Source organism: Planococcus citri, chromosome 5, assembly GCF_950023065.1.
Source record: "Planococcus citri chromosome 5, ihPlaCitr1.1, whole genome shotgun sequence".
Classification (NCBI taxonomy): domain Eukaryota; kingdom Metazoa; phylum Arthropoda; class Insecta; order Hemiptera; family Pseudococcidae; genus Planococcus; species Planococcus citri.
The window spans coordinates 36,636,553-36,659,460 of NC_088681.1; the positions used below are offsets into that span (position 1 = coordinate 36,636,553).

General features: G+C 32.9%; 3 protein-coding genes across 5 annotated transcripts in view; 1 reads left to right on the forward strand and 2 right to left on the reverse strand.

Moving 5' to 3' along the window:
* The window catches only part of LOC135846953 (acyl-CoA:lysophosphatidylglycerol acyltransferase 1-like), a 31,112-nt gene extending 12,913 nt beyond the window's left edge, over positions 1-18,199 (forward strand). For 2 of the 3 annotated variants that reach the window (XM_065366327.1, XM_065366328.1), the window contains exons 3-8: positions 8,480-8,685; positions 12,022-12,236; positions 12,339-12,475; positions 13,452-13,600; positions 13,665-13,834; positions 17,078-18,199. In XM_065366327.1, coding sequence (XP_065222399.1) covers positions 8,480-8,685; positions 12,022-12,236; positions 12,339-12,475; positions 13,452-13,600; positions 13,665-13,834; positions 17,078-17,323 — 1,123 coding nt within the window. In that variant the 3' untranslated portion in view covers positions 17,324-18,199. The remainder of the gene's footprint in view (positions 1-8,479; positions 8,686-12,021; positions 12,237-12,338; positions 12,476-13,451; positions 13,601-13,664; positions 13,835-17,077) is intronic. The other variant, XM_065366329.1, reaches the window with a different exon arrangement.
* On the reverse strand, positions 3,761-5,011 carry LOC135846959 (uncharacterized). Its single transcript, XM_065366335.1, has 3 exons — positions 4,825-5,011; positions 4,554-4,644; positions 3,761-4,468 (listed from the first exon to the last, which is right to left on the reverse strand). Exons 2-3 carry the CDS (start codon positions 4,600-4,602, stop codon positions 3,834-3,836), a joined length of 684 nt encoding a protein of 227 aa, XP_065222407.1. The 5' UTR covers positions 4,603-4,644; positions 4,825-5,011; the 3' UTR covers positions 3,761-3,833.
* A 2,561-nt stretch (positions 18,200-20,760) lies between the features above and the next one.
* LOC135846482 (uncharacterized) lies at positions 20,761-22,853 on the reverse strand. Its single transcript, XM_065365593.1, has 7 exons — positions 22,571-22,853; positions 22,401-22,499; positions 22,232-22,333; positions 21,866-22,137; positions 21,519-21,784; positions 21,101-21,434; positions 20,761-21,018 (listed from the first exon to the last, which is right to left on the reverse strand). The coding sequence occupies exons 1-7, from the start codon at positions 22,709-22,711 to the stop codon at positions 20,979-20,981; spliced, it is 1,254 nt and encodes a 417-aa protein (XP_065221665.1). The 5' UTR covers positions 22,712-22,853; the 3' UTR covers positions 20,761-20,978.
* Between the last annotated feature and the right edge of the window lie 55 nt (positions 22,854-22,908).

The window sequence follows — 22,908 nt, forward strand, 5'->3', positions numbered from 1 at the left end:
AAAAATGCAGTGTGGAATGAAAGTTTTACTAGAATGTTGAATAAAAGGAGCATTTTTTTTGTTGAAATTATTAATTTTTTAAAAGTGTAAAAATTTTCAGAAATTTTTCAATTTTTTCTCACCATAAAAAGTATTTTTTTTAAATCCAAAATTAGAGTTAATTTCTAAAAATTGCAGTTTTTTACGATTTTTTTTTCAAAAATATTTCTAGTTTTTGAAGAAAAAAAATTCTCAATTAGGTATTTTTCGTTATTTTTCCTTTTTTTTGAGCTTTTTGAAATTTTGTTTTCTTCCAATTTTTTTCGTGAATTTGTGATTTTGATTTTCGAAAATTTTTTAGATGATAAGCTGTTGATTTTATAGGAATTACTTTTTAAAAATTGAGATACTACGTACATAAAAAATCACGTAAACCCGTTCGTTTTTCCAAAAAGTGCGATAAACTGCATTCCACCCATACAACATTACGGATTCGATCACCTTTTCACAGTACGATGGTAGTGGCCTCTGGACAGATGAAAGAACGCCAATACCAGAATCCGTACAAATTGTTCGAGTTACGTATATTCGATTCGAACGCAGCGAAATATCGTCGATTGGTTTCCATTAGAACGACACAGCTTCGATGGCTTCTTTCAAGAATACTCTCATTGTCCGAATTACAACCTTCTAAAAATGGAACCATAGATATAATCAGGGGCAAGAAGAGGAGGAAAAGAGTACCTCATATCCTGTCTTTGGTTTACACAGTACACATATTATATGTACGTGCGTATTTTGGGAACCAAACTCATTCGAGCGTACCCTTTTGGCATTGGATAAACAACAAATACAATGAAAATGAAACCTCCGCTGTATACTCGAAGAATCGATTACGAGTATTACAAAAAATGAAAAAAAATACGCATTCGCGAAAAGCAAAACAAAAAGAAGAAGGAGAAGAAAACAATGCATAATAACACCAAAACCGACGATCCGATATGTACATTACATATGTACAAGATTATACGTAATAATAATACAGAAAATGAATAATATTTAAGTGTAGGTACGTAAAGTTTACTTTACACCGTTGCCGCGTGTAGCGAAAATATTATAATTTTTTAATGTGCCCGGCATCGTTGCCGGTGTACTTGTTGTCGTGTGTATTCTCAATTCTGGTTGCAATTGACGTGCATTTATAAAGACGAAAATGACGCCAACGTATCGTATGTACATTGTACAATGTACATGTATACAAGAGACAGACAACTATGTATGCTGTATATTATTATAATAATGCCCACAACCGCAGCATTATTCGTTGCGCAGAAAATTAGCGTATTATGTCCGGCCGGTACAGCCATCAGGTTTCACCTTGAATGTATAACGTATGATATCACCAATTTTCGCCCATATTATTTGCACTCGGTGGCTAGAATGTCAGCTAAAATATATCGACGAACGAATCGAATATTGAAGTGTTTTGATACGTGGTTGGTTACTGGTTAGTCATGTAAAATTTGTAGATGATACTTGATAGGTAGAGGTACGATGTGATGGGTACATGTGCAAAATATATCTTCAAATATTTTATGGGTTAAGTATGTATTCTTCGTAATAAACATACACATACGAGTACAACGTATTACCTGTTTCATACAAGGTGTCACCGAAAACAAAAAGACGCGATATTGCATATAAATTTCGTTTTATCGATATGTCCATGTCCTACTCGCAAAGCGTGGGTTCCTCAATGGAAGGTCGAATGATTTATAGTTGAAATTCATAAAACTTAACTGAAACGTTACGATTCTTCCTACTGAATGAAATTCATTGCGACATGCGACTGCGAAGGTGAGGGTAGCTAATCTGGATGAAGGGGAGAAAATCATCAGACGAAATGACTCATCACGTTAGCAAATCTCTTAGACGAATAAAATAATACATTTTCCGCATTTGCGACATTTTATTTTAATATTTCGCATTGATAATTTCCGAGAATTGCTCTAAATACGTTCCGGATGAATGGAAATTTTATTCGAATTGGCACTGTTTTCTGTATGCGATTTCAAAATATCAAAAATTTGTCTATCACTGGTTCAGATTTTGATGTTTTTCAAAAAAACCCCTTTTTCATGTTTAGATTTGATGAAAACGTAGACACTCAAATATGTATAAAATCAATGTTATAAATTGGTACCAATGGAATTCATGAATTACGTATTACAGAATAATGTTACCTATTCGCTCATTTAAAATTCTAAATTTTCATTCATCACCTGCAATTTGTTATTTTTTATAGTGGAATAAAATTAGTCTTGAAATGAAAAGTGAAAGTAAACGATCATCATGACGATGAATTCTTACAGGATTACTAAAATTGAAATTTCATTCAGCAAAACCATGAGATTTTCTCACATCATGCAATTTTTTGCATAATAATTGCCCATATTGTGAGTTTTCAGTATTGATTGAAAGCTTTTAAAAGTCAAAGTACCGAAAGTTGTCGAAAACTGAAAAATTGTTGTTTCGTATAATGAGCTTGAATCATGGACTGGACTAACCTCACTTGGAAAATAAGATCGAAAAGGGAGGGAAACGTTTTTTTTTTCATAGTTCATATTAAAATCATCAAGTCAGAATTCAAGCTTTTTTGTGTTCATTTCTTTATAGGTATTAAGTATATCTACTTTAACCTAAATTTGTCCTTTTCTTTTCCTATTGGATTAAAAAATTGAAATCAAAATGATTTTTTTTCTACGTATTATTATTCAAGTGACGAGCTCGAACTAGCTCGAACACTTTCGGAATCATAATTTTTGACGTAGATGTCTTTTTCTCTGTCCTCCCCTTCCAATTGTGCATATTAATTGCTAATTGCTCTCGAAAACAGGATTTTTAACAGTCCTGCCAATCCTGCAAGTCCTGGTTTTGCCCTAATTTTTAATTGTGCGTCCTGATGTCCTACTTTTTTCCTGATTTTCATCAAAAAGTAATGATTTTTTTTATTTTTACATTATTAGACTTTGAAATTTTTTAATTTAAACGTTCCTCTTTTGTAGATTTTTGGAAAAGTTTTACTCAAACGTTACCCCCCCCCCATCCTCCTGATTCACTCAGGCAGAAGAATATTCCCCTCCATTTTTGGAAGTGTTTTTCAACGAATTCTCTTCCCCTGTTTTTAAGGATTTTGAAACTTTTTGGTGAATAATTTTTCGTAATTTTCGTATTTCATACGTTTCAAGTGAAAAAAAATCACTCTAAATAATCAATTAAAAATAATTGTCCACTCAACATACTCAATAGGCATTTTTAAAAAATGAAAAATTATGAATAAGTAGGTATGTAGTAATTTTCTTGAGCACCAATAACTGGGAAGAAGGGGGGGGGGGGGAGACTCGCATTTTATAACTCATTCTTGAGGAAGTGAAATTCAGTTTTTTGTAAAAAAAAAAATGGGTCAGTGACTTCGAATGGACAGATTCCACCTGTTACATACTTCGATTCCTTTTGAATTTTGTTCTCCATTGTCTTCCTATCGATGGATAATCGAGGCTCGAAATATGTATCTAAGTATCTATCTACTTACCTAAAAATGAATTTTTCATCTGATTCAGACATACGACTCCTTAAGATTCCCCCTCCCCCCTTTGAAATTCCAATTCTATTGTACTATAAACTGAAGTGCAGGTTTCTTTTGAGGAGGAAGATGAAGGGCTGCGATGTTCACCCTCAGCCAACCATACTTAAATGTTCTTGTACAAAAACGTATTCAATATGAAAAAGAAAAATTTGATTGTGAAGTAAAATTCGCCAACATAATTATATAAATTCAATGATATGATTATTGATTAGTAAATAATACAATTCCTTCTGGATTTTCTTATAAAGAAGCAATTCTCATCACACCATTCTGCGATCAATTTTTTGTATTTTCGCAACTTTCTCTCGTCTTCCTTTCCATTAATCCAATTTCTAGTCAAATTTCCTGCAGGAGTAGAAGAATACGTGTATTTGGTTTCACCAAAGTCCCAAACTTGATTCTGATCGCCTGCTACACTTCGTTCCAAATGAATTTTGGCATCTCCCAAACGCCAATCTTGGTTAACAGCGCCTGCTGCGGTGATATTCATTTCAACCTGGTCATTTCCTTTTTTCCAAAATAATTGAATAGCTCCGGTAATGTTTGCCTGATAATGCACTTTATTATTATTAGTTTCGAATTTTATCTCTTCGTTACCGCTGTTTTTGGATAAGACATCTTTGTCAAAACCAGGAAGTTCGAATCGATCGTCATAATCATCGTCGTCATCATCATCATCATCATCATCATCACCATCAGTAACATCATCATCATCATCATCCCATTCTTTTGACAAATCTCTTGAATGAGCTTGGATTATTTGCGTTGGAAGAGAATCTGATGAATTTTCTGACAAACTTTGGGTTGGAAAAGAATCTGGTGAATTGGATGGCATCATTTGAGCTGAAAGGAAACAAAAAACTTTCTGTGGTGGTTCTAATCAAAATTCAAAGTTGCGATTAGAAAGATTATGTGAAAGTAGACGTACCAAAAATCATACCCAAAAGATGGACCAATAATATAGATGTTTTGATCATGTTGCCAGAAATGTCTCAATAATAATGTTTAATTGTTGATAGCTGAAAATTTTCAAGTTTTTTTTATGTTCGAACATGTTGAATGAAATTTTTAGCATGTGGTGCTGAAGAACTACAATGTATGTGATGAAATAGAATTTTGCACCTTGTACTTGGTTGAAAGTTTGGAAGATCACAGCGTCAGGGAAAGTAAAAAAGCAAATGAATTAAAACACTACTTACCAAAGTCGCCCCGTTGATGATATTCGGATTTTGGAGATTCTTCGTATTTATTTCACAAAGGTTAAAGTATAATGAACGAACGAAAGCTGCAAACTGTAAAAAAAGTGTAGGTTAACCACAATTCGTAATGTGAAATTACACGCGTCAATTCTGCCTCTAATGTTATCCAATATCCATCGACTTGATTCCTGAGTTGATCAATTCTTATAGATGAAACATCGATTGATCGAGGTCTATCGATTGGGGTGATCGAGTTGATTGAATCGATGAAATCGACTTAAATCGATATTAGGTTGCATTAACGGAATTTATTTTGGATCTGGATGACTTTTTTGTAGAAAAAGTTGAAAGTGTTCATGTGGGTGATATCCTTTCACAAAAATTTATTTTTATAGTCGATTGTTAAGTTGACTAATCATTTCAACTACTTCATTTGTTGGGAATCAGCTGATTAATTGATTCTGAGTCAAGTTGAATCGAATTCAGTCGATTAAATTGCAGATCGATTCGATCTCTAAAAATCGAACCAATCGATTATTTTTCCGCAATCGACTGCTTTCTTATTTTTACTTGTGTAACAATGTTCACAAGTTCTGTTGCAATTCAATGAATAAGAATTCGCAATTAAGTACAGTCAGTATATGAAATGAAAAATGAAAAATGATTGCTTAACAAGGCGTGTTTGCGATATAAGAGTAAAAGCAATATGTGCTAATTTTACCTCAATCTAATATGTAAATTGCTCCTTGCCTCCTTCTAGGTTATAAAATTGTTTAAGCTGGATCGAAAGAGCACGTTCTAAAATCTCTGTAGCCTGTACTCAAAATGTCAGGCCCTAGAGTTGATTGTTGGACTTTTGGTGAATTTTTGAAAATTTAAAAAATTTAAAGAAAATATTGAAAGAGCAATTTTTGAACTTTTTAATAATAAATTAATTTTTTTGAGCAAAGTGAACCGATGCGAATAATTCTTTCTAATCAAATTCCCATCAGACCATCAACTACTAATTTTAAACTATTCTGGAGACTCCAGCAATTAATAAATTTTCTCCATAAAATTCAAATCGTTCTGCAGGTGCAAAAAAACTACATTAATCCCTATAAGGAGCAATTTTTCGACAAAATATCGTCTGTTGTGTTTACACGATCACACGACTAGAAAACAATCTCAATTTGACTTTTTTGGAGCCTCCAGCAAGTTTTCAAATCCCACCAGAAATTTGGAAATAGTGCCCAAACAAGCAGCGACCAAAGTTATTGGTCCTAAAGTTCATTTTTGGCTCTTCTTAAGCAATTTGAAACTTCTAGAAAAATTAAAAAGGTGCAGATTTTTAACATTTTTAAAATTTTCCAAAATTCGACACAAATACAAAAATGAGCTTTAACGCTTGAAATTTTGGTTACTGAGGTTTTAAGACATGCTCGTTTGATTGTCAATTCAGATAGTATGAGTTCCAAAGGTTCCATTGTTAGTGGCTCATGGTGCGATGTGAATTTTCCAAGTTGCTCGGAATGTAGCAGAGTACAAGTCAACCTTATGTTTTCGACGATCTAAAATATTAAGTTCTAATCCACCTTGAAAGTAAATTCTGGCGTTTTGACGTTAAAGTCGTACACCACAAATCACCGAAAATGGCGAAGTTGAGAATTTTGAATGAATAAGGTATACGCATTAGGCATAGCTCGACTCGCGTGATGCTAATTCTAGCACAATGTGCTTTTTCAATTAGTCAAACGTGGCGTGTTTTGCGTTTTGTGTATTAATTGAACAACGATGTAGAAATACAATGGCATAGGTTTTTTGAGAGGCTCATTATAACGTTATCTTAGTCGTATCTGAATCGTACGGTACACGATGCGATGTACTTATATTCGTAGCGTACCCAAAAAGACCCACCCACCCATCCATCTGTATGTAGTTCGTTCATACGTTTCGGTTTAATTCGTTCGTATCGTCTTTTTTAGTCTTCTACGCGTTAATGTAATCGGTTTTTCACACGCTCGGTAATAAAGTCAAGGTCAATGAAATGGCCAAATGTTTCACTAAATTTAATGGAAATTGGAAATTCGAGATGAAATGAGATGAGTTTCCGTAAAAATATATCAGTCTACTCTAACGTGTTAGAAAAAATATGGTTATATACCGTGTTGTTTTATACGTACGAATACGATTTTATTTGTCGAATAGCGAAATATCGAAATTATCAACCAGAACCTATACCTACGGTGCTAAAAGTAATCTCGAGTTTCAATCTGATTTTTCAAAATGGAAACCCGCGACTAGGAAGGAGAGAAGAGAAAATGGATAATGGAAAAGATTAATGTTTTTTTTTCTTCGAATTTCTCGAGTTTTACCAAGATAAGATGGTGTAATTGAGATGCAATATCATGAATTGATATCGATTGGATTCCTTTTCCATTTCCTTTCCTGTATGTGAGGCTACACGAATGTACATAATATGAAATTGGAAAATAAAAAAGAAGGCAAGAAAGTAGGATAGTAATATTTTAACGAGCGAGCATTTGGGTAAATGTTGGTTTTCTTATATTTTTATTATAAAATACTGGCAATATTCGTTATGTTGAGACACCCTGAATTGAGTATAACCTTTTATAATCTTGAGGTGTGCGCTTCAAATTATCTATCGTATCTTTGTTATTTTAATTTTACTCGTATTAACGAATAATTCATAATTGGCTCTTCAGTTTTTCGTATACCTATATTTGTATCTATTTCAAATATTTATCGTGTGTGAAGGATTATTTCATATTTTTCATGTCGTGTTGTTGGTCCGAATTTCACAATGGAATTTTCCATTCGAATATGAACGTTTATAATGAATTATAGTCGGGTCGAGAAACCGTCTCAATAGAAGATAATCTTGCTTTAACAAAATACAAACATCAATCGGGGTTTTCTCATTTGATAAAGTGTAGGCGATCACTATGTGTTTGAAAAATGTCTCGATATACTTACTTGAAATTGCGTATAAAATGAAGAAAAGAACATCGTCAAAATTTGGTTGTAGAAGAAAAGGAACATGGAAAAAGTCAAGAGTATTCGAGTATTCTTTAGACAGGATGAAGGATTTTAAGGAGGGTAAGGGCTGGGAAAAAATGAAATGTACCGTAGAAAATAACCACGAATTTTATGTCAAAACTGTTTCTCGACTTTTGTTTTGATATTTTTATCTGTTTTGTGAATAGTGGGAGTCGTGTTAATAACAAGTCGATAAAGTTCAACTTCATACTTATATGCACGAGACGATCATTCGATATTTTTAAATGAAATGAAAAGAATTTCTCAATGATAAGGATTAGGTAGGGTAGTCTGTGGTGCTACAGCGCGTGATTGGGATTATAAAAAAACACATCGAATATAGCGGAATTAAATTAAGATGATGTATCGATCGTGAAAATTAAATTCCTCTCTTCTGCGATACTATGTAATATTGAGATGATTTAGAAGATGAAATAGCCCGAGCATGTGTACCGCTTTTCTATCGTTAATTTTAGAGTACCTAGACTATTTGTAAGGTTATAGTCATGTTGAGACGACGAAGATCGAGTGTGAATATCGGATCATTATGGTGGCATATATGTTTTGTTTTGTATTTGATCGAGAAAATAAACAACACTGTGATGTTTCTTTGCAGACTTTTCGTCGCTGTCAAGGTGGTAATCAGGGTGATATTCGTCTTATTGAATAATGTCTACTGTATACCAACGTATTGCGTATGGATGCTCATGCTGTTACCGTTACGTAAGCTGTATCCACCGCTGTATTGGAAAATGGAAGGCTTGTTTTTCCACTGGCTGTTAGCGATGGTGACGATGTGGAGTTGGACGGCCGGATATGATCGTAAGTACTCGACTCGAGTGTGTTTTATTGTATTTTTAATGATCGTGATCCAAGAGTCGTCGGTGAAACAGTGATAGTGATTTGGTGGTGAATTGCGAATCATTTCGAAATTATTCTGGGACAATTTGATTCGGTAGTGAGAGCCTCAGAAGTGCAGTGAGAGCAGAGCATATTGCAGTATTCGAGTATTTTCTTAGAGTGAGTTAGTGAACGACGAGTAAATGACTCTTTTCAATAGTTCGAGAATGACTCTCTAAAAATTTTTCGTGTGGATGAGCTTTTTTTGAGGTTTTAGTGATGAATCAACTACTTTTGAGAAAAGTTTTCCTAGGATTTATCAGATTTATGTATTTCATTTTATGTGAACGAATCGCAAATGATTCATTGCAATGAAGTCGTTCACGAACGATTTGGTTTTGTATGGGCTAAACCAATTCAACCACAATAGTTGTTATTGTACAGTTTGAATGTTTTTTTTTGGCGAAAGATTTGTAATTTTGTAAATAATTCGTTTGAATCGTTCGCGAACGATTCGCTGAAAATTTTCCATTCAAATTGTGTGGTTTGTATTTAGACTATTAGACCAGTTCATTTTAGTGATTAATGAACAATTTTTCGAAATCGTTCGCCAGAGACTGACGATATCTTACACTCTTTCGTTTACATGAACGATTCAATTAATGATTCATAATATCCCTGAGGTCGTTCACGAACGATTTGGTTGTATGTTGGTTGATAAAATTCCATCATAACAGTAAAGTTGTATTGTGAGTAGTGATCAATTATTGCAGAATTCGAGTGTTTTCTCAGTGAAGAATTTGGACACAACTCTTTTAAATCGTTCATGAACAATTCGCTGAAGAATTCCCGTTTGGATGAGTTTTTTTTTCAATTTTTAGGAATGAATGAAAAAAATCTTCAAAATGATTCACCAAAGATTTGATTTGCAAAAATGATTCGAATAATTTTACAGTTGTGAGGTGGTCTGTGAATGATTTGCTCAGTGTGAATCAAACAGATCGTGATTGATACCAAGATACCATCATGAATGTCGTTGCTTGATTTTTGGATTTGATTTTTTCTCATAATAATACGTCATTTTTTGAATAAGTCATTCAAATGTTCCCAGAAAAAAATCTAGTTGAAAATATTTTTAAATGTTTTGGCGAGAAATGAACTTTGAATGTGAGTCACGAATAGAACGATCTGCTTAAAATATCGTTTTTTTGAATGATTGGTCACAATTGACCGACGTATTCGTAAATCAACGAAGTCGTTGAGGAACGATTTTTCAAGAATTCGATTCAGTCGTTCCGGATCAGGGGAATGACTGATATATGAGACCTTCTTTGAAGATTCATTTTCACGAAATCGAGATCGTTCTTTGTAGCATGACAATTTTTGCTTACAATTAATGAGTGATGGGATATTAAAATGTTGTTATTTCCACACGTCAGCTTAAAATTTCCCATTTTCCCCACAAATTTCATACCAAAACTAAAAATTTTTACCCCCTTTCTTCTAAATTCAAAAGCTGCTTTCAACAAAAATTTAAATAAGTTCAATTGAATGAACTTGATATTTAACTTCAGTTTTTGGTATAAAAATAAATATTCAATATCATTACCACTAGTCATTGACGGATGGTAATTGATCAAAAAAAAGAAGACGAAAAAAGAAGAAAAAAATCCAGAAAATATTACTAACAGCTCGTAAAAACTTGATTTTGGAAAAAAATGTTGAAAAACTAAAAGAAACTAGAAAAAAAAAGAACATCAACATTTACCACTGTCCGCTGGTAAAAAAAAAAAAATGAAAAAAATCACTTGTGAACATAGTTTTTTTTTTTAAATTCTCATGTTTTCCCTTTTTTCCACACGCTTTCTACAAGACTTGAAATCTCCCACAATTTGCGAAAAATCCGACGAATTTCCTCAGTTTTAAATGATTCGTTCGATAATTATTTTTATTTCCTTCATTTCATTCGCGAACGATTTTGATTTAGTTGTGAGCCTCATTTTCTGAAAATTGGCCGTTTTTCTCTCAATTGAAAGATGAATTTGAAGTCACATTTTTGAAAATGATTTTCACTCGAGTAACCAATTCTTACAATCGTTCGAGAATGATTCGTTTGGTTATGATTTTGGTGTGTAATTTCCTTGTCCAGCATGTTACAAAATGCGAAAAAACAGAATTCTGTCAAGTCGAAGCTTAAAAGTGGAGGTCGGTACCTATTTCAAAATTCAAAATAGCCAGATTTATGGTTATTGTTGTTTTTTGTCAATTTCACTGATTTTCTGATAATTTCTAACAATTTTGTTCCTATTTTGTGTTATAATTGTCATTATTATTGTTTTTCAAAATTTTTCTTAAAAAATGTCACTTTTTGCCAATACTTGCTGAATAGTCTTCCTTTTTTTTTTTGAAATTATGAAAGTCTTTTTTTAAAACAAAAATATCGTTTTTTTTTTGCCAAATTTCTAAAATATTTCGTGTTTTTTTTTTTCAAAAATTGTTGAGAAGCTCAGCCTTTTGTTAAAATTAATTTTTGAAGTCTCATCTTCTGCCAAAAATAACAAAAACTCGCTTTTTATCTAAATCGCCAAGAAGTCTCTTTTTTGTCAAAAATTGCTAAAAATAATGATTTTTTGCAAAAAATCCCAAAAAGTTTCTTTTTTCTCCAAAAAGTGTCCATAGTGTGTTGCTTTTTTGCTTGAAATTATTAAAAAGCCCTTTTTTTGTTGAAATGGTCAAGTCTTGATTTTTGCTAGAAATTGCGGAAATTCTCACTTTGTTGCCCAAAATTTTCAAAAAACCTCACTTTTTTTCTTCAAACTGTTGCAAAATAGTTCAAGGTACACTTTCCAAGCAAGCGTCAACATTTTCGTTGTTGAACGAGACTCTCAAGTTCTCGAACGATTGATTGACTGATCTGGACCATAGATTTCGTACATCTTGTAATAAAAATAACGCCAAAAAAGAAATCGAAAAGAAAAAACCCTCTAAAAATAAATTCATAACAACACCATTTATCGTCGTCATCTCACGTACATGCTTGTACGAGTATTTTGTGTGACAATCTTGACTGAAACGATTGACGTCTTACGTTTCGATTAATTGAAACGAGCGCGAGAGTTCGTTAATAAAGGCGACAAGGCGAGGTACATATGTGTAATTTTGTAATTGTGTGTAGGAAACGAGCAAGGGGAGGGGAAAGGTAGTGCAAAAAAACCGGCGGCGTCATGTATCGATAAAAATGTCGCATATTAAATACACTAAAACAAAGACATGTACATAGTAATTTTCCTACGGGTGTTGTTTTTTTTCTGCGAACAGTTGTGGAAGTCGGCGACGATATCAGAGTCTGTTTAGACGATCGAACATTGGTGGTCGTGAACCATCAGTCGACCAGTGATGTACCCATGTTGATGGCCAATTTCAACGCTCGACGGAACGTATTACCAAACATCATGTGGATTATGGATTGGATATTTAAATTAACGAATTTCGGTATCGTCTCGATCATTCATCAAGATTTCTTCATTTTATCGGTAAGAAAATATTGTGGAAAGCTTATTCACTCTACAATATGTATTGTAAATCGACCACGAAATAAACTCTATAAATTTTATATCGTTTTCCCTTCAATCTAGGGTAAGAAACAACGCGATAAAGGAGTCAAAGAGCTAAGGGCGCATCTCAGAGAAAGCTACATACCGAGGAAAAGGAAACTCATGGTGTTATTCCCAGAAGGCGGATTTTTACGGAAAAGACGTGAAACGAGTCAAAAGTAGGTATCACGAGCATCGAATCGATCTAGTCGAATGATTTTGTTTACAAATGAATCGGATCATTAGCTTCTGATTACGAGGCCATGTCTACCAATTGTATGTAGTATAGAATTTTGCAAGAAATAGTACCATAAATGATACGATTGCTTGCTGAATTTTTCGTCATCTGTGTGAAAATAACAATGAGATGTTTATTCTTGAAAATAGCGTGGAAAAAGTTTCCATGTTATGTTTATGCAGAAAACTTTTCGCTTAGAGATGTCGAAAAAATTGGCGAACGTTTCCATTTTTTTGAATAGAAAATTCTCCCATTCGGTAAAAAAGCTAATGGCTTCGAAGCGATAAAATAAAACTGAAATTAGAAAATTATTAATTCGAAAAAAAAGGCGAAAAAAACATATCCGGACAATTGGGTCGTTTTATCGATTAAACACGCTACGGGGAACGTAAAAATTAATGTAAATTAGATGCGAAAAAAATAAAAATACAAGAAAAAAGTTACAAGGTGGTCTTTTGAATAGCCTGTATTTTTTTGTATTCTATCTTCAAGTAAGGGGGAAAAGCTCGTGAACCTATAATGAACGAAGAAATAAAAGAGCGAAAGGATTATACTTTTCAAGGTCTTCGAGAGGTTGAAAATTGTTTTGAAAAATTCGAGTAGGTATTCGTTGTAGTTAAAATGAAAATTAAAAGAACAATTCCCAGACGCTTGTTTACCATTCGAATGATGGAACGAACGAAAAAAAAAAAAAGCGAAGTAAAAGACTTACTTATTATTGTTGAAAAGTTGAAAGGTTTTAAAACCACGTTACAAAGTGGCTTAAAAAATTCCCATTGTTCGAGCTCCAGAATGAGGCCACATAATCGATCGATTCAGTCGTTAATTGATTTTTTTACATTTTTTTGTGATGGTACGATAAGGTAATATATTATTATATTTAAATGTAATTTTTTTCGTTTTTATTTTTTTGGCAGGTACGCGATGAAAAATAATTTACCAGTGTTGAATTACGTGACGTTACCTCGTCTTGGAGCATTTCACGCGATTATCGACGAATTAACGCCGTTACCGGTTACGAAATACGGTTCCGGTAAAGAGGAAACCAATACGTATGAAGATTCGGGTACGTTATTGGTAACAAATTGTGAAATACATGAACGGAGCGGAGAGTAATTGAGTAATTTTAGCTCTGGTTTCGTTACTTACAGAAGATAAAAGCGCCGATAAACTGAGTTGGGTTTTGGATATAACGATCGCTTATCCTGGTGGCGTACCTTTGGATTTACCTACCATTATCATGGGTTACAGAAGAGCCTGCAAAACGTACTTATGTTATAGATTATATCCGGCTTCACAGGTGAGCTGAAATTATTCGTAGTGTAAATCTCGCCCAGTTGCTTAATTAATTCCTTCGTAAAAAAACTGGCCGCTTGATTGTTTACATGTGATAATAATAACGTTTGAAAAAGTTTGTTGACGTGTGAGGTGTTTGTGTTGTTTTTAATGAGGACGTTGTTCGTTTTTTTTTTTTAAAATCGCGAACGAATTAATGCACGTGGGGTTGCAATTTTTCTAAATTTATCCGGATCAGGTTTTTTTTTTTACTCTTGTTTTGGAGTTAGCGGATTGGCGATTTTCTGCGGAAAAAGATTTGTGAAGAAATTAGATGAGCTTTCGAACAAAGGTTTTGTTTGTATGTGAAAATGGAGAACAGTGTGGGTGTTTCAATGAAGCTGATTTATTAGAAAAAATTCAAGAGTTTTGAAAAGACAAGCTTTTGAATTTTTTTGAAGTTGACAAAGTTTGCACCACATACGGAGATTGCAATCAGACCGATATTCCATTCAATACATCCCTGTAGGGGAAAAACCGTTTTTACTTTTTCCACTGATCCAATAGGAATAAACTTATTAGTGTTCCTTTGCTTTACATCGGTTAAAAACCAAAGCATTTCGATGTAAACCTTCGAGGGAATTAAATTAGAACTACGAAAAATGATGATTTATGAAGTTGTGCTTGCCTAGTTGAATTTTATGAGAGAGGTAAGAAAAGGAAGGGGGTATTAGGTCCTAATTTTAAGCAAGATACAAAAAAAACTCTAGTATGAAATTGGTTTACTTTCTCGATGATACTTTATTTTGACCTCCTCTCTCCTTTACCTGGATTTGTTTGGTTTTCGAGGTATTGAGTTCGAATACCCATTTTGTGTTTGGATTCGACCCCTCAGAGGCCTCAGAGTTGCTCCTCAGTCCTCCAATTTCGAAAAAACTTCAAAATTCACGAAAATTTGGAGGTGCCAAGTCGTTTTTCTCTAATTTGAGTTGTTCGTTTTTTTGAATACGACCCTTCCTTTTGAGAGACTGAAGGGACCTTTTTCCGAATTTCGTAACTCTGGCGATTTCATATGAATTTACTTATTAAAAAAAAATCATCGAAAAAATTAAGGAAGTCTAGACCTTGGCCCTTTTTCGTTATTTCACCTCTCATTTCAAATACATAAATGAAATTCTTGGATAGGTAGTTAGGTATAGGTACCTAATATTGTGAAAGAAAAAACCCGATTTGAGAAACTCATAATTTTATGGATTTTTGAAAATCATGATTGAATTTTCAGAAGCCTTCTATATTAGAATATTCTTTAGGTTTTTCTAGATTGAAAAAAAATAAGAAATAAACCCATCCATAAGCTCTGATGAGGTTTCCTTCTTAAAGTAGTTTTCTGTTGTAATATAAGGTGAACATTTATGAATGACCTTGAACGTTCAGAAGGAGTGTATTGGAGGAGAAGCTTGCAAAAAATCGTTTGAATGCGTATGGTTATCTATGGTATTAAGTATTTTTTTTGGCTGCCAAAATCCCATTGTTCGAATGAGTCGTCTTGATGCTTATGCTTGGTTTTAGAACAAGTGCTCAATTTTCAGAGTACCTAATTGATAAAGTCAGAGGAAAAGAAGCCATGAAAAGAAAAGCTTTGAACTCAAAATTGGGGAAATTTCTTCGTAGAAAGTCAAGAATCCAAACTTTATACAAATCTATTATTCACACTCAACAAATGTTTAAATTATAAAAAATAAACTCCTCACATGAAAAATACTTAAACGTTTTTGTATTTCTCGAAATTCAAATTTTCAGCTTTTGCCCCCACTTCGTTCGGGTCTGTTTGCTTTTTTTTTGACTTGGAATTTCTAAAAAAATCATTAAAATTCTAAAATTTTAAAACCGAAAAAATCAAACTCTTCACATAAAAAAACATTGCGTTTTTCCCTATAAAAATACGAATTTTTGAAAACTTTTGCCCTCGCTACACTCGGGTTGAAAAAATTGAAAAGGGAAAACGAAATTTTTTTATAAGTCTTGATATGTATGTGTATTGTATAAATTAATTTTCTACATTTCTGACTTCATTTTCAGAAGTTTATTATTTAAAAAAATTATGATTTAGAAGGAGGTGAGAGTGGGGGAATTTCTGTCTTCTGGCTGAGAAATAAAAATTCACTTCAGTTAAATGAGACAAATTTTCAAATCGTTTTTCTGCTCGTTGATTTTTAATGAAATTAAATTTTTTGAAACATCGAATCTCTTATGAGATTGTTATTGAAAACGAAAGATTTCGTAATAGAAAATTCATTCTGCGAATTGAAATAAATATTTGGGAATATCTAATCTTAGAAACCCATCGTTAGTTTTTCGTATTAAACTTCGGTACCTAAACCTATTTCTGCGAAAAGTTAATCGGTTACTCGTACGTATCATCATCCTTAAAATTATTCCATCGATTTTGATTATTTTTACAACATCGAAGTATTCTCAAAGGAAACTGACAATTTTTTTTAAAATTCAAAACAAGTCGCTAAAATTTACCAAAATAAATATCACGTTCAATTATAAAGTCTGGCCTTGAGCTACTTTAATAGCATTAGTTTTTCTTTTTGAAATTATTCGCTTCAGATTTACTCGCAGTCGCAGCTATACAAATATTTCGATGAACTGAATCGAAACAGCTGAATGGTCAATTTAATGTTGCAAAAATATTTTTCATCGCTTCATTGAAATACACCCTCGAAGAAAAAAGCATCTCAATTATTTACACGTGATATGCAATTTATCACGAGCTGCTTTATGAACGAAATCTACGTTTAAAGAATAAAATATGTACGAGAGGAATAAACCGCTGAAATGAGTTTACTCGTATATTTTTTCTATGCATATACGTTGGCAAATGATTCACCAAGTTCACTATTCTAAGAATTATTACTCTTCGTGTAGCATTGTTTGCCAGAATCGTACGCAAAATGTGCGCTCGTTACATTGCGTACGATTATACGATTCGATGTAAAAGAATGAACGTGTTAAAATGGCCGAATTGTGTTTGCAAATCGTCGAACACCCGTGTTTATGCGAGAAGACAATTATATGTTCGTCGTACGTTGACGTAAATTACGATAAAGTTGATCGAAGGTGTGTTTTTGAAAGAAATCGTATCGATTTTTTCAGTGGAAAGAGTAAAGAGAGAGTTAAATTTTTCAGATAAAGTTAATTTTTAAGTCTCGACATTACGAAATGAAAATTAATAAACGTCCTATTTTTTTTCTGCCACCAGGTACCTCGTGATCACGAAACCATGACTAAATGGCTGTTTGATCGATGGGCAGAAAAGGAAAGAATGCTAGAGACGTTCTATCAAACCGGAGAATTCCCTTATCAAATGTACTGCTCGTCTGAAAAACCTCTGGGACCTCAATTAGTTCATCAAGATTTTTTAAGATTTTTCATACTGCATGTATTTTTCATCGCATCATCGTGCGCACATTACTGGATATTCGTGCAGTTATGGTCATTGATATAAAATTTTAAAGATACCAGCGAGTATATAAATGAAATAACGCAAATTTTGGCGTTCAGCCGAAGCGCTACACCACATAGGTTGGTTGAATTTAAAACATCGATGTTACGTGTTAACGATAGAACGAGATTTTATACGTGTATTTTTCACTTATAAAAAAAAGATCCAGCTTCGTTTGTTTTTGGAGAGTAACTTTCACTAATTGGAAAATGTTTTCCTCGTGAAATGTGAATAGTCGTAATTGTGATTATCGCTTAGATATTTTTAAAAACATTTGCATTACAGTTCCTTATCAATTATTATTGTAAAAAGAAACTATTTTAATAATTGAGTTTTTTTTTCAATTCTTTTTTTTTCATTATTCATTTTTTTTTCAAATTGTAAATAAAGTTTTGTATATAATTAAGATGTATGTACTTAGAGTCTTAGGTTTTCATATTATCGTGTTTCTCCTTCGTAATACTTAAAAGTTGTCCGGATTGAATGGGCGTGATGAATATTAATACTGCCCATAGAAAGTACCACGACTTCACAGTGGATCATTGATCTCATTTTTTATAGTTGACATTTGGCCAAGTAGCCAAAGTGGATGACTATTTTAAAGAGGATTGATTCTTGATAACGGATTTCGTTTTTAAAACTATTTTTAAATAATCATTTTCTTTTTTTTGTTGTTTTATGACTGCGATTTTTTTTTCGTTTATTTTTCTTTTTTTTACTTAGTTTAATCGGTTACCTTTTACGATTTTCAACTCTCTAATTCTTATTTAATTGTATCGAACGATTTGTTATCGCGATGGATGTCGAATTATTATGGTAAATTTTATTTTAATAAATGTATGATTATTTTAAAGAATATATTTCCACATTTTGAAAATATTTTTATTCTAGAAATATTTTTTTTCGAAAAGATCGTGGCTTAGACGAAAGAATCCCGTTTCCCCTTCATCGCTCATCTGGCAAGGGAATCTCTCAAGATGTCCATCACAAATTCTTTTTTTTTTTGTTAAAATTAAAATTGTCACTCTTGCTTTTTCCCGAAAAGTTGACATAAATAATTCTCGCTTTTTTGCAAAATTCCTGAAATTTTTCCGAAAAATTACCGAAAAGTCTCAATTTTTTTTTAATAAAACAAAAAATGTTGCCAGACTCGGTTTTTTTGACAAAAATTGTGAAAAAAAATATAGTACTGCTTTTTGCTAAAATTGTCGAAGTCTTGCATTTGAAAAACTTTTTCGTTCTTTAGCAAAAATGCTGAAAAGTCATTTTGTTTTCAAGAAATACGAGTTAGGTACTTGAATATTTTAAATAATGTGGTAACACAACTCACAAAATTTTACTAAAAAACACATGAAAAAAAATTCAATATTATGTCTGACCACGAAGGGCTCTTAAATGTGTACTCCTGCTCAAATGAATACACGCAAGCGTCAATTTCATAATCATAGTTGTATACAAAAATCTTATTCGGTTTCGAACTCAATGTTACACATTTGGGAGTTTCATTACTACTCACATTACACATTAATACATCATGGCTGTACAGAAATTCAACTACATCTAAGTATAGTAACTGGACCGATTTATTTTCACACTTCGTATGCGCTTTGATGAAATCGTCTGTTTGTCGATGAGCAAATGACGCATGATACTTCAGTGCGAGACAAACATCTGTCCGCTGTTTTTTCAGTGTTCTATCGGTACATAGACTGGAGCTAAAAAAATTCTTCAAAATGATTTAGGTAATATCTACATTATTAATCTGTACATTTGGTTTCAAGAAAAAAGCAGGTGTCTACACGATAAACCTTTTCATACTCACAAAACGTCGTGAAGTTATGAATTCAAGTGATTTTTTTTTAAATTTAAAATATCTAAATTGTTTTTGAAAATTTCAGTATCCTCCTGCCCCGCTCTCTCAAAACAAACGCACCTCGGCTGTTTAATGCATATTAAATTGTGTGTATGTATCGTATGTATACCTATAATTTTTGCTTGAATAGGTATATGGCTACATACAAAAATTGATAATAAGACGTATTAGTACGTATTACCTACCAGTGATATTTTTCGAAATCCCCATTGGTGATGGGTGTTTCAATCGAAGGTGATATTAAGAAACATATAAAGCGTATTATAAACGAAGAAAATATTATGCATGTGTGGCTCGCCATTTCGACTAATAAAACACAAACTGTACCTATAGGTACTACCAGTATGTACTACCACGAATTCACAATTGAGCGACTATGTACTGAAAGGCTACATTTGGTTTTTATAGGAGACATACTCACATATATGCACTTTACCCGAGCAAATTTTTGCATTAAGTAATTACATTATTCCAGTTTGGGGCTTGCCTACGTTTAATTTTTCATTGAAACAATCGAGTAATATGTAGGTATCTAAGTGAACTTCACACTTGTTCGTTAGTGTCGATAAAGAAGCGAGAAATTCGATGTTCTTAGGACCTGTACGTTTGTCAGTACATAATGATGTTCACCGAACGATAATCTGTGAGATTATCGTTTTTTGAAGCTTCAATAATTTTTTCAACTTTTCCAATCAAGAGCGTGTCCAAAAACGCCAAAATCCAAGCTGACATTCATTTAATCGTTCGTGGTAAGAATTGCAAAAATCACGCTTTGATAAAAATTTCCAAAAAATTCACTTTTAAGTACTAAAATATTTAAAAAAAAAAACAAAAAAAAAAACGGTACAGCTTTTTAAAATGAAAATCCTTTTTTTTTGGGGTATAATTTTTTTCTGCATTAGGATGTTTGCTCACGTTTTAAAGTTACATTTGTGGGTCGAAATTTGAGTACGAGCCCTGCAGAATGGCTCGAAATAGTGAAATTGGACTTGAGAGTTAATTTTCGACGAGGTACAGTCATTTGTGCAAATTTCAAAAATTTTCCTGCAGATAAATTTTTTAAAATTTTTTTTGAATTTTTAGCTGCTCAAATTACTTACTTAATTAAGTACTATGCTTTCTGGAAAAATCCGAACTCACATTAGAGGCTCTAGAACTACCAAAAGTGGTGGAATGATTTCCCAAAACGTCTAAAATAGTCAAATTTGGATTTTCAAAAATTTTCTAAAAACTGAAAAATCAATATTTCAGTTACACGAAATTTTTGTTATGGTAAATGCAGTCAACGAATTTCAAAATTCAAGTATAAAAAAATGCATTTTGGGTGTGTTTAGTTCACTGAACACAAATTCAAAATTTGTATGTCGACTTTCTACGTGGAAAAATTAATTTTTTAAAATACAATTTTAAACTAGGGTTTCCAAGTTTGAATTATATTTGTGCTATTTTTTTTGTGGGGAGAGAAGGATGACTGGCACATTATAAACTGTGCAAATTTTCATCGAGAAGACATTTTCCACATTTTCCAATCAAAAAAATTAACCACCTGGAAAAAACAACAGTTGAAAAAGACAAAAACAGAAACATTTACTACGAATTGAATTAAAAATAAGAACACTTCGAAAACACTAAGTCTAACAACCCAGGCAGTCAAACACAACACAATTTCTCCTTATTAGTCATTACTGCTTGATTCGTGCTCAAAAAACAAGAAGTTGAAATGTTCAACTCGAAGAATTTTTGGGCTAACAATATTGAAAAGCCTTGCGTAAGTTCCCACGTTCCTTACATAAGAAGACCATCTTCGTAATTATTCGAATCAGATCTGAGAAAAAAAAAGTAAATTCGATCAATGTTCACGTAGAAATATTCCAGATCAAATTAAAAGAATCTTCGTTATTACATACTTTGACTTGTTGGTAGCTTGTCGATGTAATGATATGATGTACGGGCAATATGTGTTCCACGTTTTGAAGAATGTTCGCAGTTTTACAGGTTTTGTACCAATTTCGCAATATTTGTTATAAATGGCGGTTTTCGACATATCCTCTGGTAATCCGATGACTTTGTAATTTTTGAACTGGGGCGTTCGCATTTTACCTGTTCTACGTGGCATATGACGACCGAACTGTTCACCGTATGATTTTATAAATGAGACTATATTCTCGATATCTTCGGGTTTCAAAACATTTTCACGACATGGAATGACTGATGTAAGCTTATGTACTCGAGGAGTCAATCCTAAATTGAAAATTCAAAATCATTTAAAAATTAGTACTGATGAAGCTATTTGTTACGTAGAAAAATTAATCAAGATGCGGGCACCTTGCTCGTCGTAGTGTTTGACCAAATTGCGGAATTCCTTCCTGCCGAGATCGTGCAAGAAGAAATACATTTTTTTGCAGATTTGTAAATCACAAAAGTAGTAACTTATTCCTTGACGAGTGAGGGAATCTTCTGCTTTAAGACGTAGTTTTCGATTCTGTAATTTAGCATACTCGCCAATGAGTGACGTGATTCGACGATGCTGCTGTAAATGGCTCAGAACCACGAGATCTTTTTCTTTTTTATCGAGCTCTTGGAACGAATATCTACGACGCACGAGACAAATTCAATCATTTTAATAAGCTACAAAACGCAAATTTAAGCAGAATAATAATTGTAACTGTTACCTATGTTGTAAAGCGAGGTTTTTAGGTATTTTGAAATTACAATTCTTGGGACAGCACGGTTCAGCTTTCGTTTCCTCATCACCGTAGATACTTTTAATTGCTTTTTCATCATCTTGATCTTCTTTGGATAGTTCACGGGTAACGGAATTTTCGTGATTATTCGACGAGCTTTCGTTAATTGAAATATCAATATTGTGTTTGTCTTCGTTCAATTCGAGCTGTGCAGCTGAGTTTTGGGCTAAGATCGTCTCTGGATCAGTGATACGAATACTCTGTCATGTAAAGATCATTTCGAAAAGTTTTGAACGTTATAATATGTACTTTAGAGTATTATGTTTCGGTAAAGTTGACGTTGGGATCACTCACTTGAGAGTACCACTGCTCGTCCATCGGTGCCATTACAGTTTCATTGTTATCTCCATTATTCACGTTATTATCGAACGTAGTAGTTGATACAGGAACATGGAACTAGAATTTTGATAGAATAAATGAATCATTACACAAACAATGGAAAAATGAATGTAAAAAGTCGTACTTTAGGTGGTTTCAAACATTGATCAGGTACAGCATTTGGTTTCAGTCTTATTTGACCATCGGCTCGATTCATTTCCAATTGTTGTTGACTGAAATGTGACTGGAAAGTAATCGCGAGATGAATGATGTGAAGGAATTTATCGTAACGTAGTTTAGCTCAGTGATACTCACAATACATATCCTCTGATTACCACCTGCTCTGAATTCAAGATTACAGACAGTGAACCATTGCTTTCTTCTGTTTATATCTCTTGGGAATGCACGAAGATTCACATCTGGGTAGCGAGCAGCACAGATTATACACTTGGTCATTGTTCATTTACACTTCACTGGATTATTATTAATTCAAAATTATGAGGAATAATTCAAAAATTGAATGAAATAACATCAAACTTGGCAAAAATTTCACGAAAGTTTGATGATAACCCAAATGTCAACAAAAAAAAAAACAAAAATAAACAAACATCTCGAAAGTTGTTTCTTTCCTCCATCCAGTGATAAAAATGGAT

Bases quoted from the DNA above. Each gene is read 5' to 3' on its own strand.
- LOC135846959 (XM_065366335.1), bottom strand. From the start codon at position 4,602: ATGATCAAAACATCTATATTATTGGTCCATCTTTTGGGTATGATTTTT. The intron at 4,469-4,553 runs GTACGTCTACTT...GTTTCCTTTCAG, and splicing joins TCTTTTGGGTATGATTTTTG to CTCAAATGATGCCATCCAAT.
- LOC135846482 (XM_065365593.1), bottom strand. From the start codon at position 22,711: ATGACCAAGTGTATAATCTGTGCTGCTCGCTACCCAGATGTGAATCTT. The intron at 22,138-22,231 runs GTGAGTGATCCC...TTTACATGACAG, and splicing joins ACGAGCAGTGGTACTCTCAA to AGTATTCGTATCACTGATCC. The intron at 21,019-21,100 runs GTATGTAATAAC...TTTTTTTCTCAG, and splicing joins CAAGCTACCAACAAGTCAAA to ATCTGATTCGAATAATTACG.